Here is a 17,019-nt window from a genome sequence, read left to right as displayed (position 1 = left end):
AGAGCCACGGCTAACTGATATGTTTTTAAAACAAGACTAGTATAGGTCTTCACCTTTAGCAGCCGCCTTTCCCATAGAACAAGATGCATTTGGAGGTACTCAGATGCCCCCAGGACTTAACTCTATGGTAGTAGAAACTTATCAGTGTAATTGCAGCGCAGGGTAGGGAACCAGAATACTGCAAGCAGAAACAGGGACAAGCCTAGGTCATGGATCCATAGCAAGCAGGGAAGTCAGAAAATAAGCCGAAGGTCAGGTCAGGTAGCAAACATGGAGAATCCAGGAAACAGGCAAATGATCAAAAGGGCACAGGCAAACGAACAGGGTACAGAAAGCGAGTCAAGGTCACAACAGGTAAACAAATCTAGGACAGCAAGATGCACAAAGGAGCAGGTCAGCAAACTGTGAGGCACACAAAGGCTATAACCGGCAGGGAGGCTAAGCCCTCCCTGCTTTATACACCAATGGCAGCCAATGAGCAGGCAGGGTGAACACTCCTCTCATGTCCATAGGAGGAGTAATAAGTATGGTGCCTCCTACCTCAGGAAGTAGGTAATAATAATAATTACTTTTAAATAAACAACTGCACACGCACCCGACTGCCTTTGTTGGGACACGCCGCTCCCTAACAGGGCGTTCTGGCTGTTGCCATGGCAGCCGGAACGCAGGAGAAGCAAGTCATGGCGCCCCACGGCATGTAACACTGTCGCTATATAAATAAATATTGCCAGCAAGTAACATTTTTTTGTTTTAACTTATCTTACTTACACTCAAAACCAAATTTTTAGTCGTGGGTAAATTAGCTTTTAAGGTATTTTGTCCACCTAAATAGAGATTTTACTTTAGCATAAGATAATGTAAGAAATGGTTACGATATTTGCATCTATTTTCCTCACAGACAACAACTTGCTATACTCAGATCTATTGTTCTCTTCCCTCTAAACAAACATATAAAACTACAGAATATTTAACAATAAACAAAAAATACCTTCCCAGTGTATGCATAATCTTCAGTCTTCATAACTCCCTGGTCAGCTACATACATAAGTGCAAGAATTGGAAGCCCTCCACAACATCCAGAATCTTGAGTATCACAGTCTACTAACTGCTGCTCACTCAGGTCCATAAGTTCATGGTTCTTTATGCATAATCGTGATTCAATCACACCCACCTTAAAGATAGAGCAAATCATTGAAAAAACACTCTACAGAACAAACCTAAGAGTAATAAGTAGTAAACATTTTGTTGTTGTTGAATATTAGGCTTTCTGTGTGTGTGTGTGTGTGTGTGTGTGTGTGTGTGTGTGTGTGTGTGTGTGTATGTACTTGCATTCATATGCTTTTGGGGACATTGACCTGTTTACACACCAAAACTGTGGGGACCTAAGTCGTGGTGGGGACAAAAATTGAGGTCCCCACAAAGCTTCTCAAGGCTAATCAATGCAGGGGACCTTGCTGATAGGCTCAGCATAAAAATCTGGTATGTCCCCGCGAGTCACATTTGTCGAAACAAAAGTGTGCGTGTGTCCAAGGTAGAGGGGAGAAAGTGTGAGTATCCCATCTCTGTCCAAATGTATAGCAGAAGGAGGAAAATGGAACGGCTGCATCCTGCCGGCGCTTTGTACACCAAACGAGTAAAGACAAAGTCGAATCCGTCTGCTGCTGAAGGTAAAGCAGGGATAGTGAAGCATGACAGAGCCCACCGGTAGCTCCGACTATAGCCCAGAGACCAGTGGAGATAAGTATGCCACTGACACCTTGGAGGAGAGCGGTTCAGACACCAGCGGTGATGCCCCGTTTCCCACCAGCGCAGCAGAGTGCAGGTAGCCAGAGATGATTTCTATGTACGACCATTCTCGACCTTCTGCTAGCCGTTTTTTAAACACAGAGGGTCGGAGAAACGGTGTGGTGTCTGTCCAAACGCTATCTAGAAACAGTGATGGCTCCAGGGCGTATAATAAAAAGCAGTACTGCCTGTACTGTGAGAAGCCCCTCTTAAAAATTGCCCGTTCACCGCAATGAGACAAGTAGCCTGGGCCCTGAAATTCCCCAAGCACTTGAAAGAAAGGGGCATGTAAATGGCACGACTTTCCTTGAGGGGCAACTTTGCACACAACGCTGAGGCAATGAGGGCAGGCCATGGAGTTCTGGTCCCGTGCAAACTTCCAGACAAAGAGATGGATGCTGAAGGCTTCATGCACTGTGTAGCCTGCCAGGGCTTGTTTGCAAGGAAATACCTGTGGCGGCACATGAGGAGATGTAAGCTAAACTGAAAGGGCAACAAGCTCACACCTGGCAAGAACAGAGTCCAGTCACTGTGCGCCTTTGCTCAGCCTGTTCCACTTGATATCAGTGATGGCTTTTGGAAGATCTTGAGGGACATGACCCAGTCAAAAATGATCGATGCATCATACACATGGGACAGCATCTATTCAACCGGGTCGGATCGGATATTTGCAGGCACGAATACATCCATCAGAAGCTTAGAGAAATGGACAGGCTACTGCTACAGGCCAGAAGTGCTAACCCTTTGGAGAGGATGGAATACTTTATTGCCCCATCAAACGTTCTGCATGTAGTAGACGCTGTAAAGCTGGTAGCTGGCTATGACGAGGGGACAGGTACATTTAAGATGCCCTCGCTGGCACTCAAGAATGAGCACGGCTTGCAAAAGATAGCGAGCATTGTGGAGTGCCGAGCCATGATGGAGGGCTGCACTGCTGTGGTTGAAAACACACAAAATTACAGGAAGCTATATGAGACGAGATGGAACGAGTTGATCTCATTGGCTGCCTTGAAAACTATTAAGGAGTCCAAGTGGAACATGCCTCAGCTCTTACCTTTCACGGAAGATGGAAAAAAGATGCACTTGTACCTCAATGAGAAGCAGCAAGGCTACCAAAGTAGGCTATCCACCGAGCCTATGGTTAACCACTGGGCATTACTTGCAAAAGTCACCCTGGCATAGGTGATCTTGTTCAATCGAAGAAAAGAAGGGGAAGTTTCAAAAATGTTGCTGACTACCTTTTCTTTAAGAGATACCTCGGATCTCCACGAAGATGTGTCTCTAGTGCTTTCCGAGGTTGAGAGGAAGCTCTGCCAGCACTTCACTCACATAGAATTTGAGGAAAATGAGGGAGAAAATTCCCCATCCTGCTGCCACCAGCCATGCAAGCTGCAATGGAACTTCTCGCAGAAAAGCGTGACAAATGAAGAGTGGATAGCCAAAATGTCTACATATTCGCCAGACCAGCTGCCTTGTCACACTTCAGAGGCTCTGATTGCAGATGACTGTTTGCCCAAGAGTGTGGGGCCAAGTAACCCCACACACTGTCTTTCACGAAGCCTCGAAAGCACATTGCCACTCTCTCGAAGGTCCTCAACCTAAACGACACAGAACTGGATCAGTTGGCAGACTTCCTTGGGCACGACATCAGGGTGCACCGGCAGTATTACTCGCCAAGATCAGCAAACTGTTAATGGCTCTTGAGTGTGGCAGACAGGCCGACTTCAAAGGCAAGAATTTGGACAAGATGCACATTGATCTTGGACAGTAAGTGGAAAATCTGGTGTATGATGTATGCTTTTGACTTTGACCTCGGTCATTTACATATCTGTTTCTTTTCAGAACCAGTCCAGCTACAGAGTAACATGTTGGAAGATGAGAAATCACCCATGACAGACGAGTGGCCAAGCATTTAGTCGACACTTCCACATCAGAAGAGAGGCAGTGTATGGACTTGGCAAAACAGGACCAGTGCCCAGCCATGGCTTCCACAGGTAGGTGTAGCACACAGTTTTGCTAGGCAGAAAAAAAATTACCTTCTTTGTATTTTGCGGAGCCATAATGGACCACTCTACTTCCTGTGAATGTCCTCAGACAGTCAAAATACATGACACTTTCCCCATCTTGCAGTCCGTGTCAGTACTTTATGCAAAGTCAAAGTGTAAATCTCATGTGGTAACTCTGGTGACAAACCGCTCCTACATATACCCCTATGATTGTTCTGTCGACAGGCGACAGGGCATTAGGAAAGAGGTGTCCCTATACGACATGTTCCAGACATGGGTCCTTACGATTCAATAAAAACAAGTGTGTGTGTGTGTGTGTCTAGTATCTAATTGCCCAATATTATTCATTGAAGATATTTAGTGTGTTACCAGCATTCCTTAAAATTTGGTCTATTGCCTATGGAGACTTAGGATGTCTAATCCTGACTCAACACATAAATAATAATTGATCAGCTACTAAACTATTCAAGCAAATACAATTACATTTGTACAGGTGTGAGGTAAAGCTGTAGAAGAGACCTTACTGTTGCAAATGCCCAACAGGACCCACAATAAGATCCTTGATTTTTAACTTCAGTCAAGCATTTTGAATCTCTCCAGTCGAAATGTTCAGGAAGATTCGCATGTGTCCTGTATCTGTTTGTGGGAGCATTGGATGGGAATCCTGTTGAAATTAGGCAGCTCCTGGACTCCAGTTCTTTTCCTGTCTAAAGTTCAATTTGAATAATAATAATAAATAAATTACCATATATATTGTAAGCTGCAAGAAATATGTTTTACCTGTATAGAAAGTTGTGACCTTTCTAATGGCAGACTCTTTAGCATCTTACTTTCATTAGAATTGAAGCATAATTGAGAAAACCCAGGTATTTTTATTTGCATGTCTTAAAAATGCAAAACTGAGGGACTCCATATTGTGGAAAAAATATTGAAACTACAGCATGCATGCGTCTGCAATTATACACAGTGAATAATACGAAACATGACACACCGGTGGGAGAACACATTTGAGATCCAGACAGGGGCGGATTGGGAACTTAAAGTGGCCCTGGAAAAAATTAAAGTGGCCTCATGCGGGCGGGGCCAACTTAAATGTAGGTGGGGCCAACACAAAAGTAGGTGGGATTTAGAACTTGGAATTTGGTTTGGGAAACATTTAGGAAAACCTAGATATGATGACTTAATACACAGTGGGTCATTTCTAAAGCAATGCAGGAAAAAAGCTGTAGCCCCCTCACATATAGTTTTTCTAGATGCAACCCCCTTACATATAGTTTTCCCAGATATAGCCCCCTCACATATAGTTTTCCTAGATATAGCCTCCTCACATATAGTTTTCACAGATATAGCCCCCTCACATATAGTTTTCACAGATATAGCCCCCTCACATATAGTTTTCACAGATATAGCCCCCACACATATAGTTTTCCAAGATATAGCCTCCTCACATATCGTTTTCCAAGATATAGCCCCCTCACATATAGTTTTCCCATATGTAGCCCCCTCACATATTGCCACTCTCGCAAAATGCGGGAGTCTCCCGGACATTCCGGGAGAGTTGACAAGTATGCATAAATGTACCCTCTCTGCTCTAAATATCTCTTCTTTTCATCCAAAATGATATCTCTTTTTTAGCATATGAGTTTCACCTACCCGGGATTTAGTTTTCAAAGACCCTGATCTCCAGGGCATGCAAAAAAAAGCACCTGCACAGGTGGTTCCATTTTCATGAGCAAACTCCATTCACATTTCAAAAATGAGGGTAAATTTGCACTGCAGAAGCTGCACTTTATTATTTTTGTTCAGGAGATACACATATTGGGCTTGATTCATAAGGAAAGTAAGGCACAAAAATGAGTACGTTTTTCCTCCTGAACAAATGATGTTACAATGCAAGAGGTGCATATTAGTTTATTATAAATACTGGCTGTTTTTTCATGTAGCACACACATACTTGATAGCTTTATGCTTACACTGAAATTTAAAGTTGATCTTGGATATGCCCTATCCCAGTGTTGGCTATCTGTGACACTCCAGGTGTTGTGAAACTACAAGTCCCAGCATACCCTTCCAGCAATAAGCTGCTATATATTGGCAAAGTATGCTGGGACTTGTAGTTTCACAACACCTGGAGTGTCACAGGTTAGCCAACACTGCCCTATCCCAACTATAAATCTGCCATCACATTTTAAATTTACCTCCCCCTCCAATGCAACATGGTTTTGCCAAGGTGCAAGTTACTCCTTTTTTGCTGATACTTTCCTTAATGAATCAGGCCCATTATGCACTATACTAATTCAGCTCACACTTGCCTGATTAGCAGACATGCCACAAAAGCTTGCATTGTCATTTTTTCTTGCTGTACATTAAAAATATCAGTTACACAACACCTTTTATATTTTTTTTCAACCACACAATCTGGTCAAATTAACAAGGCATTAAAAACTGCTTGTCATCCCTATACTTAAAAGTGGTAAGAAATGTGATATCTCAAACTACTGCCCTATCTATTTATTACCTATTCTATCCAAACTCATGGAAAAGTGTTAATTCCCAGCTAATCTAATTCTCAAAATTACAAATTTCCTCAGTCAATGGCAATCTGGCTTCCACCTAGGGATGTGCACCGGCCACTTTTGGTGTCTCGTGTTTTGTGTTTTGGATTTGGATTTGCTTGAGGTTTTGGGTTCGGATTTGTTTCGCAAAACACCTGACGAAAGGTTTTGGTTCGGATTTAAGGTTTTGGATTCGTATTTATTTTGTAAAAAACATAAAAAGTTTTAAAATCAAGTTTTTTGGTTTATTTTCACTCCTACGCTATTATTAACCTCAATAACATTCAATAACAATCATTTCCACTAATTCCCAGTCTATTCTGAACACCTCACACCTCACAATATTGTTTTTAGTCCAAAACGTTTCACCGAGGTAGCTTTCTGGACTGCATAGTGCAGTGGTCCCGGTACACAATTTGGTACCGGGGCCACAATACCTCTGCCTTCAAATGGTCTGAATTCCACTGCACAGCTGCCTGCTCTTACATCCTCTGCAGCATATACAGGGTGTAGTTCGAGCGTGTCAATACCTCTTGTTTTTGACGATGACAGGTCATTTTCATTAATTTATGATTTGGCAGCAACAGTCAACGTTGTTTAATATCTGATACGCCTCTATCTGGACTGCATAGTGGAGTGGCCCCGGTACCCAATTTGGTACTGGGGCCACAATACCTCCTCCAACTTTCAAGTGTAGTGTTTATAATTTATAAAAACTACAGTAGTTATAGCACGTCAATAACTCTTGTTTTAGACGACCATGGTACAGAGCATTCATCATTGAGATCCCATCAAGTATGTGAAAGACAGACAGCGTTGAAGTGTTATTTGTTGACTTTATTAAACAAAAAATTGTCCCTGTTGCAAATATTCGTGCAATGAAGAGTGACTTTTTCATTTAAAGGCTCAAGCTTTCAAGTGTAGTGTTTATAAGTTATAAACACTACAGTAGTTCAAGCACGTCAATACCTCTTGTTTTAGACGACCATGGTACAGAGCATTCATCATTGAGATCCCATCAAGTATGTGAAAGACAGACAGGGTCGAAGTGTTATTTGTTGACTTTGTTAACAAAAAAACTGTCCCTGTTGCAAATATTCGTGCAATGAAGAGTGACTTTTTCATTTAAAGGCTCAAGCTTTCAAGTGTAGTGTTTATAACTTATAAACAATACAGTAGTTCAAGCACGTCAATACCTCTTGTTTTAGACGACCATGGTACAGAGCATTCATCATTGAAATCCCATCAAGTATGTAAAAGACAGTCAGCGTCGAAGTGTTATTTGTTGACTTTGTTAACCAAAAAATTGTCCCTGTTGCAAATATTCGTGCAATGAAGAGTGACTTTTTCATTTAACGGCTCAAGCTTTCAAGTGTAGTGTTTATAAGTTATAAACACTACAGTAGTTCAAGCACGTCAATACCTCTTGTTTTAGACGACCATGGTACAGAGCATTCATCATTGAGATCCCATCAAGTATGGGAAAGACAGACAGGGTCGAAGTGTTATTTGTTGACTTTGTTAACAAAAAAACTGTCCCTGTTGCAAATATTTGTGCAATGAAGAGTGACTTTTTCATTTAAAGGCTCAAGCTTTCAAGTGTAGTGTTTATAACTTATAAACACTACAGTAGTTCTAGCACATCAATACCTCTTGTTTTTTTATTATGACAGGGCATTTTAATTTTGGTTTAATTTGTTGAATTTGTTTTAATTTTGTTTTACTTTGTGCTCATGGCAAACGACTGTTGAATGGTCACATAATTGCAAAAAAATAGTTGCAAGATGGAATTGTCCTTGGGTCCTCCCACCCACCCTTATGTTGTTGAAATAGGACATGCACACTTTAACAAACCAATCATTTCAGCGAAAGGGCCTACCAAACTGTGCCTGAAATGATTGCTTTGTTTGGACCCCAACAAAAAGTGCTGGCAAAGAAAAAAAAGAGTTGCAAAATGGAATTGTCCTTGGGCCTTCCCACCCACCCTTATGTTGTTGAAATAGGACATGCACACTTTAACAAACCAATCATTTCAGCGACAGGGCCTACTAAACAACTGTGGCTGAAATGATTGGTTTGCTTGGGCCCCCACACCAAAAAAGCTATTCATCTCTCCCTGTACAAACTGAACAGGCTCTACTGAGGCAAGATGTCGTCCTCATCCTCAACCTCTGATTCCTCTCCCCCTACAGTGTGTACTTCCTCCTCCTCACACATTATCAATTCGTTCCCGCTGGACTCCACAACCACAGGTCCCTCTGTACTATCTGGAGGGCAGTGCTGTACTTGATTGAGGAATTGATAATTCATTTTTATGAACATCATTTTTTCAACGTTCTGAGGAAGCAACCTCCTTCGCCGCTCACTGACCAGGTTCCCCGCTGCACTAAAAACTCTTTCCGAGTACACACTGGAGGGGGGACAACTCAGGTAAAATAGAACCAGTTTGTACAGGGGCTTCCAAACTGCCTTTTTTTCCTGCCAGTAACAATATGGACTGTCTGACATGCCTATTTGGATGGTGTCAGCAAAATAATCCTCCACCATTTTTTCTATTGTGACAGCATCCAATGCAGCAACAGTAGACATGTCTGCAATGGTTGGCAGGTCCTTCAGTCCGGACCAGATGTTATCAGCTTCCCCGCCAGCGGGTCTTTTAGGAAAACTGAGCTTTTTCCTCGCAGCCACAGATGTGGAAGAAAATGAGGGTGGAGCTGTTGGCATGTCACGGTCCTCTTCAGATGACAATCTCCTGACCAGCAGGTCTTTGCACCACTGCAGACTTGTGTCAGCCTGATCAGGGGAATCACCTGACTCAAGCTGGCAGTGTCGGAACTGACTTCTCGTTTGGCAAGTTGAAACGGCTGGAGAACCTTGCACAACATGGAAATCAGTCTCCACTGCGCTTGACTCAGGCGCATCCCCACTCCTTTGCCTAAGTCGTTGGTGGCGGTGTAGGCCTGAATGGCCTTTTGCTGCTCCTCCATCCTCTGCAGCATATAGAGGGTGGAGTTCCAGCGCGTCACAACCTCTTGTTTGAGGTGATGGCAGGGCAGGTTCAGGCTTTTTTGATGTGCCTCGAGCCTGCGGTAGGCACTGGCAGAATGCCCAAAGTGTCCAGCAATTTTGTGGGCCACCGCAAGCATCTCCTGCACACCCCTGTCACTCTTGAGGTAATGCTGCACCACCAAATTAACGGTGTGGGCTAAACATGGGACGTGCTGGAAATTGCCCATATGCAATGCCCGCACAATGTTACTGGCGTTGTCTGACACAACAAATCCCCAGGACAGTCTAAGTGGGGTAAGCCACTGCGAAATAATTTCCCTCATTTTCTCTAATAGGTTGTCAGCGTTGTGCCTCTTATTAAAGCCTGTAATACACAATGTTGCCTGCCTTGGCACGAGCAGACGTTGTGTAGATGCTGCTGCTGTTGCTGCGGAGGGGGATGCATCTACCCAGTGGGCTGTCACAGTCATATAGTCCTTCGTTTGCCCAGAACCACTTGTCCACATGTCCGTGGTTAAGTGGACAGTGGGTACAACCACATTTTTAAGAGCACTGAGGACACTTGCTCGTACTTCTCTGTACAACTTTGGTATCGCCTGCCTAGTGAAGTGGAATCTCGACGGGATTTGGTACCGGGGACACAATACCTCCATCAGCCCTCTTAATCCCACTCCACTGATGGCGGACACCGGGCGCACATCTAACACCAACATAGCAGTTACAGCCTCAGTTATACGCTTTGCAATAGGGTGACTACTATCGTATTTTGTGGTCATGGCAAACGACTGTTGGACGGTCAATTGTTTTGTGAAAGACGTAGCGGTCTTCAGACTTCCCCTCTGGGAAGATGACCGACTAGCAGCAGCAACAGCAGCAGTGGCAGCAGTAGGCGTACCGCTGCAGGATTCCTCGGATGAATCCCGTATAGAAGAGGACTCAGTCTGGCTGGTGACATGGCCTGCATTACTAAATCTGATGGAGATCGTGGAGGAAGTTGACGTGGAGGGTGTTGGTGGTGTGTATCCAACAAGACCAAGGGATTTAGGTGTCCCTGTACTGATGACGGTCCTAGGCCCAGTTCCTGAACTAACCACTGAACTATGAAGGTTATTCAGGTGACGTATAAGGGAGGATGTCCCTAGGTGGGCAAGATCCTTACCCCTGCTTATTTGAGCTTTACATAAGCTACATATGGCCATACATTGGTTGTCCGGATTTGGATAAAAATAACTCCAGACCGAAGAGGTGCATTTTTTGATCTTCTGACCAGGCATGACGATGGGCTTTTTCATCCCATGGACATCAGCTGTTTCCCCCCCCCTGGTGCCTCATTTACAATAACCACATCACCATCCTCATCATCAAGTTCCTCCACAGCGCCAGCTACATCAATAGCCTCCTCCCGGTGTACAACATTGACACCTTGATTATCCAAATCTGGATCTACACTGTGGGTGATCCTTCCAACATATGCAGAGGGTGTGCTGAAAATGCCAGATGGAGTCACCTCTTCCCGTACAGTGATGGGAAGGTCAGGCTTCACAACCACCAACACCCTTGGACTCGCCTTGGGGATTTGTGATGTCATCTGTTTAGAAGGCAGAGTTCTTTGCTGTTTTGTTGTTGTTGCTGACAGCATAACTCTCTTAAATTTTTTGTAGGGGGGTGGACGAGGAGGGCTTAGATCCTTAGGTGAAGCTGGACCACTAGTCATGAACACGGGCCAGGGCCTAAGCCGTTCCTTGCCACTACGTGTCGTAAATGGCATATTGCCAACTTTACGTTTCTCCTCAGATGATTTTAAGTTTCTCTTTTTGCTACTTTTTCAGAACTTGGGCTTTTAGGATTTTACATGCCCTGTACTAGGAAATTAGGCATCGGGCTTGCCAGACGACGTTGATGGCATTTCATCGTCTATGTCATCAGGGTCGGTGCAAGGTCTGTAGGCGCCCTAGGCAAACTTTCAGCCTAGCGCCCCCCCCCCCCCCCCTCTCCCCCCTGGGTTCTCACCTAAAAAAAAAAATACAATTTATAATACCCAAAAAATAAATAAATTAAATATACTTACCGTTTTTGATGATCAGATGCAGGGAGGCTCTTCCTTAATGGCTGCCCACCGCTCCTCAGCTTCTTTCCAGAAAAAGGAGAGGGGTGGAGCAGCCTGTGCATGCTGGGAAGAGAGGGGGGCGCTGGGTAAACTTTACTCCTGACAGACAGGGGCACAGCAGGCGGCGCCGGGTAAACATATGTCACCTGATCACTGACGTCAGTGATCAGGTGTGCAGCCCGGGCGCATCTGACAGCGGCGGCGGACATTTAAAAAACAGCGGCGGCGCGGTCCCACATCTCTCCGCTGACTAGATTTTCAATCTAGTCAGCGGCAGCGGCGCCCTGCAGGACCCGGCGCCCTAGGCAATTGCCTAAGGTTGCCTAATGGGAGCGCCGGGCCTGTATGTCATGACTAGTGGCAGCAGCTTCAGCATTAGGAGGAAGTGGGTCTTGATCTTTCCCTACTTTATCCTCCAAATTTTTGTTTTCCATTATATGTAGCACAAAAGAGCGTACCCCTAAGCCACACACACTCGGCAAAGCCTTTAAAAATTATATGCGGCACAGGAGAGTACCACTGGACTTAAACTGCTGAATCAGTGAACTTTGTAATATAGCAGTACCACTGGACTTATACTGCTGAATCAGTGAACTTTGTAATATTGCAGTACCACTGGACTTATACTGCTGAATCAGTGAACTTTGTAATATAGCAGTACCAATGGACTTATACTGCAAAATCAGTGAACTTTGTAATATTGCAGTACCACTGGACTTATACTGCTGAATCAGTGAACTTTGTAATATAGCAGTACCACTGGACTTATACTGCTGAATCAGTGAACTTTGTAATATTGCAGTACCACTGGACTTATACTGCTGAATCAGTGAACTTTGTAATATAGCAGTACCAATGGACTTATACTGCAAAATCAGTGAACTTTGTAATATTGCAGTACCACTGGACTTATACTGCTGAATCAGTGAACTTTGTAATATAGCAGTACCACTGGACTTATACTGCTGAATCAGTGAACTTTGTAATATTGCAGTACCACTGGACTTATACTGCTGAATCAGTGAACTTTGTAATATAGCAGTACCAATGGACTTATACTGCAGAATCAGTGAACTTTGTAATATTGCAGTACCACTGGACTTATACTGCAGAATCAGTGAACTTTGTAATATAGCAGTACCACTGGACTTATACTGCTGAATCAGTGAACTTTGTAATATAGCAGTACCAATGGACTTATACTGCAGAATCAGTGAACTTTGTAATATTGCAGTACCAATGGACTTATAATGCAGGATTGTTTTTGGAAAAAAAAATTTAATTTATTTTTTTTATAATTATTTTTTTTTATAACTTTTTTTAATTTTTTTTTATAACTTGGGAATAATGGGGAAATAACAATGCCCTTAGAAGGACAGAGCACAGGACACAGCACCACTGGACTGAACAGGACACAGCACAGGACCCAGCAGCACCACTGAACTCAGAAGGACAGAGCACAGAACACAGCACCACTGGACTGAGCAGAACACAGCACAGCACAGAACTGAACAGCACAGCACAGCACAGCACAGCACAGCACGAGATATAGCAAGACAGAGGACCACCAAACACAACCTCCCTCTACCCTGATCAATGCCCGAGTGAAGATGGCAGCGGCTAGCGGGGAATTTATAGAATACGAGTATCGCGAGATCCGACAGCGGGATTATGATTTAGAGCCTCGGTTTCAGTTTTGCAATTGGCGGGAATACCCGGATCTGTCTCGGGTCCGGCTTGGATCGGCAACGTTCGGGTGGGCTCGGATTTCAGATATCCGAGCCCGCTCATCTCTTCTTCCACCCAAACCATTTCACAGTTACAACCCTTGAAAAACCTTCAATAAAATTCATTGGGTTATGGTACATATATAGCAAACAGTAGAAATATTTAGGGATGTGCACCGGCGACTTTTGAGGTCTCGTGTTTTGTGTTTTGGATCCGGATTTTCGTTATTTTTGAGGTTCGGATTTGTCTCGCAAAACACTTGACGAAAGGTCTCGGTTCGGATTTAAGGTATTGGATTCGGATTTTTTTTGAAAAAAACATAAAAAGTTTAAAAATCAAGTTTTTGGGCTTATTTTCACTCCTAGGCTATTATTAACCTCAATAACATTCAATAACAAGCATTTCCACTAATTTACAGTGTATTGTGAACACCTCACAATATAGTTATTAGTCCAAAACGTTGCAACAAGGTATCTTTCTGGACTGCGTAGAGGAGTGGGTCACCACAATATATATTAAAAACCCTGAACTTTTATGATTCGCACCAATAATTGTACCTGGACTGCGTAGAGGAGTGGGTCACCACAATATCTTAAAAACCCTGAACTTTTATGATTCGCACCAATAATTGTACCTGGACTGCGTAGAGGAGTGGGTCACCACAATATCTTAAAAACCCTGAACTTTTATGATTCGCACCAATAATTGTACCTGGACTGCGTAGAGGAGTGGGTCACCACAATATCTTAAAAACCCTGAACTTTTATGATTCGCACCAATAATTGTACCTGGACTGCGTAGAGGAGTGGGTCACCACAATATCTTAAAAACCCTGAACTTTTATGATTCGCACCAATAATTGTACCTGGACTGCGTAGAGGAGTGGGTCACCACAATATCTTAAAAACCCTGAACTTTTATGATTCGCACCAATAATTGTACCTGGACTGCGTAGAGGAGTGGGTCACCACAATATCTATTAAAAACCCTGAACTTTTATGATTCGCACCAATAAATGTACCTGGACTGCGTAGAGGAGTGGGTCACCACAATATATATTAAAAACCCTGAACTTTTATGAATCGCACCAATAAATGTACCTGGACTGCGTAGAGGAGTGGGTCACCACAATATATATTAAAAACCCTGAACTTTTATGATTCGCACCAATAAATGTACCTGGACTGCGTAGAGGAGTGGGTCACCACAATATCTATTAAAAACCCTGAACTTTTATGATTCGCACCAATAAATGTACCTGGACTGCGTAGAGGAGTGGGTCACCACAATATATATTAAAAACCCTGAACTTTTATGATTCGCACCAATAAATGTACCTGGACTGCGTAGAGGAGTGGGTCACCACAATATATATTAAAAACCCTGAACTTTTATGATTCGCACCAATAAATGTATCTGGACTGCGTAGAGGAGTGGGCACTGGGCACCACAATAAAATATATAAAAAACCTTCAACAGATCTGCATTACACTACACATACGGCTGCTCCTCCATCCTCTCCATCATATACATGTTGGAGTTTTAGCGTGTGACAACCTCTTGTTTTTGATAATGTCAGTGCATTTGGAATATTTTTCAATTTGCCCCACACCACTGAATGTACTTTATCTATGATACGCAATACGCATCTATCTATCTTGACTGCGTAGTGTGGTGGCCCCGGTACACAATTTGGTACCGAGGCCACAATATAATTTAAAAACCCTCCACGTGTCGGAATTCCACCAAACAAGTATCTGGACTGCATAGTGGGGTGGCCCCGGTACCCAATTTGATACCGGGGCCACAATACCTCCTCCAAACATGCTCCAGACAATTCGTCATTGACAGACCCCAGACAGACAGGGTCGTAGTGTTATTGTTTGACTTTGTAAACCCAAAAAAATGTCCCTGTTGCACATAGTCGTGCAATGAAGACTGACTTTTTCATTTAAAGGCACGATCTTTAAAGTGTAGTGTTTGTAAGTCTAAGTCATATTATACTTTTGGTAAAATTGGTTTTTTTTGTTCCTCTTTATGGTAATTAATTAGTAATAGAATTAAAGTAGGAAATAGAATTAAATAGAATTAAAGTAGGAAATAGAGTGGTATAGAGTTGTAGTGTGGTATAGATAGAGTGGTCCACACAATATAATAATAAAACCCTCAACTGGTCTGAATTCCACCAAACAAGTATCTTGACTGCGTAGTGTGGTGGCCCCGGTACACAATTTGGTACCGAGGCCACAATATAATTTAAAAACCCTCCACGTGTCGGAATTCCACCAAACAAGTATCTGGACTGCATAGTGGGGTGGCCCCGGTACCCAATTTGATACCGGGGCCACAATACCTCCTCCAAACATGCTCCAGACAATTCGTCATTGACAGACCCCAGACAGACAGGGTCGTAGTGTTATTGTTTGACTTTGTAAACCCAAAAAAATGTCCCTGTTGCACTTGCACATAGTCGTGCAATGAAGACTGACTTTTTCATTTAAAGGCACGATCTTTAAAGTGTCAGAAAGAGAGAGAAGACACAGGAGAGGAGAGTTGTAGCTGGGGACCTGGGGTGGAAGCTCCCAGGCTCCCCCAGCATTGCCTGGAAGTCTGAGCGTGGTGACTGAGCCAGGGCAAGGAATGTGTGCCCTGGATGAGGGGGAGAACTCCATGCCACTATAGTGAACCCAAGAGAGAGGGGGACACTGCACATGGAAGAGGCCCTGGAGTGAGGGCTGCTACAAGAGGCATGGTAGCTGTAGTGTCAGATCCTGAGGCTGAGAGTACACAGAGTGACGTGTCAGAGCACAGGAGACATTATCCCCGCAGAGGAGGGATGAGCTGCAGTTGAGAGGTCTGTTGTTGAAATAGGACATGCACACTTTAACAAACCAATCATTTCAGCGACAGGGCCTACCAAACAACTTTGACTGAAATGATTGGTTTGTTTGGGCCCCCACACCAAAAAAGCTATTCATCTCTCCCTGTACAGACTAAACAGGCTCTACTGAGGCAAGATGTCGTCCTCATCCTCAACCTCTGATTCCTCTCCCCCTACAGTGTCTACTTCCTCCTCATCACACATTATCAATTCGTCCCCGCTGGACTCCACAACCACAGGTCCCTCTGTAGTATCTGGAGGGCAGTGCTGTACTTCATTGAGGAATTGATTATTCATTTTTATAAACATCATTTTTTCAACGTTGTGAGGAAGCAACCTCCTTCGCCGCTCACTGACCAGGTTCCCCGCTGCACTAAAAACTCTTTCCGAGTACACACTGGAGGGGGGACAACTCAGGTAAAATAGAGCCAGTTTGTACAGGGGCTTCCAAACTGCCTTTTTTTCCTGCCAGTAACAATATGGACTGTCTGACATGTCTACTTGGATGGTGTCAGCAAAGTAATCATCCACAATTTTTTCTATTGTCACAGCATCCAATGCAGCGAGAGTAGACATGTCTGCAATGGTTGGCAGGTCCTTCAGTCCGGACCAGATGTTATCAGCATCCCCGCCAGTGCCTCTTTTGGGAAAACTGAGCTTTTTCCTCGCAGCCATAGATGTGGAAGAAAATGAGGGTGGAGCTGTTGGCATGTCACGGTCCTCTTCAGAGGACAATCTCCTGACCAGCAGGTCTTTGCACCGCTGTAGACTTGTGTCCGCCGGAAACAGAGACACAACATACGCTTTAAACCGAGGATCGAGCACGGTGGCCAGAATGTATTCCTCTGACTTTAAAAGAGTGACCACCCTCGGATCCTGGCAAAGCGTACGAAGGGCTACATCCACAAGAGCTACATGCTTGCTGTAATCGCAATGGCTTACCAGCTC

General features: G+C 43.8%; 1 protein-coding gene across 1 annotated transcript in view; it reads right to left on the bottom strand.

Annotated features, from left to right (window-relative positions):
* LOC142151989 (cathepsin S-like) overlaps positions 1-17,019 on the bottom strand; it is a 52,244-nt gene that overhangs the window by 22,425 nt on the left and 12,800 nt on the right. Inside the window, exons 3-4 of the mRNA XM_075208152.1 lie at positions 4,316-4,498; positions 989-1,171 (exon numbers count right to left, since the gene is read on the bottom strand). Coding sequence (XP_075064253.1) covers positions 989-1,171; positions 4,316-4,498 — 366 coding nt within the window. The remainder of the gene's footprint in view (positions 1-988; positions 1,172-4,315; positions 4,499-17,019) is intronic.

The sequence above is a fragment of the Mixophyes fleayi genome, chromosome 4, assembly GCF_038048845.1.
Source record: "Mixophyes fleayi isolate aMixFle1 chromosome 4, aMixFle1.hap1, whole genome shotgun sequence".
NCBI classification, from domain to species: Eukaryota; Metazoa; Chordata; class Amphibia; order Anura; family Limnodynastidae; genus Mixophyes; species Mixophyes fleayi.
Note: the sequence above shows the minus strand (reverse complement) of the source record. Positions and strands in the feature narration are given on the sequence as shown.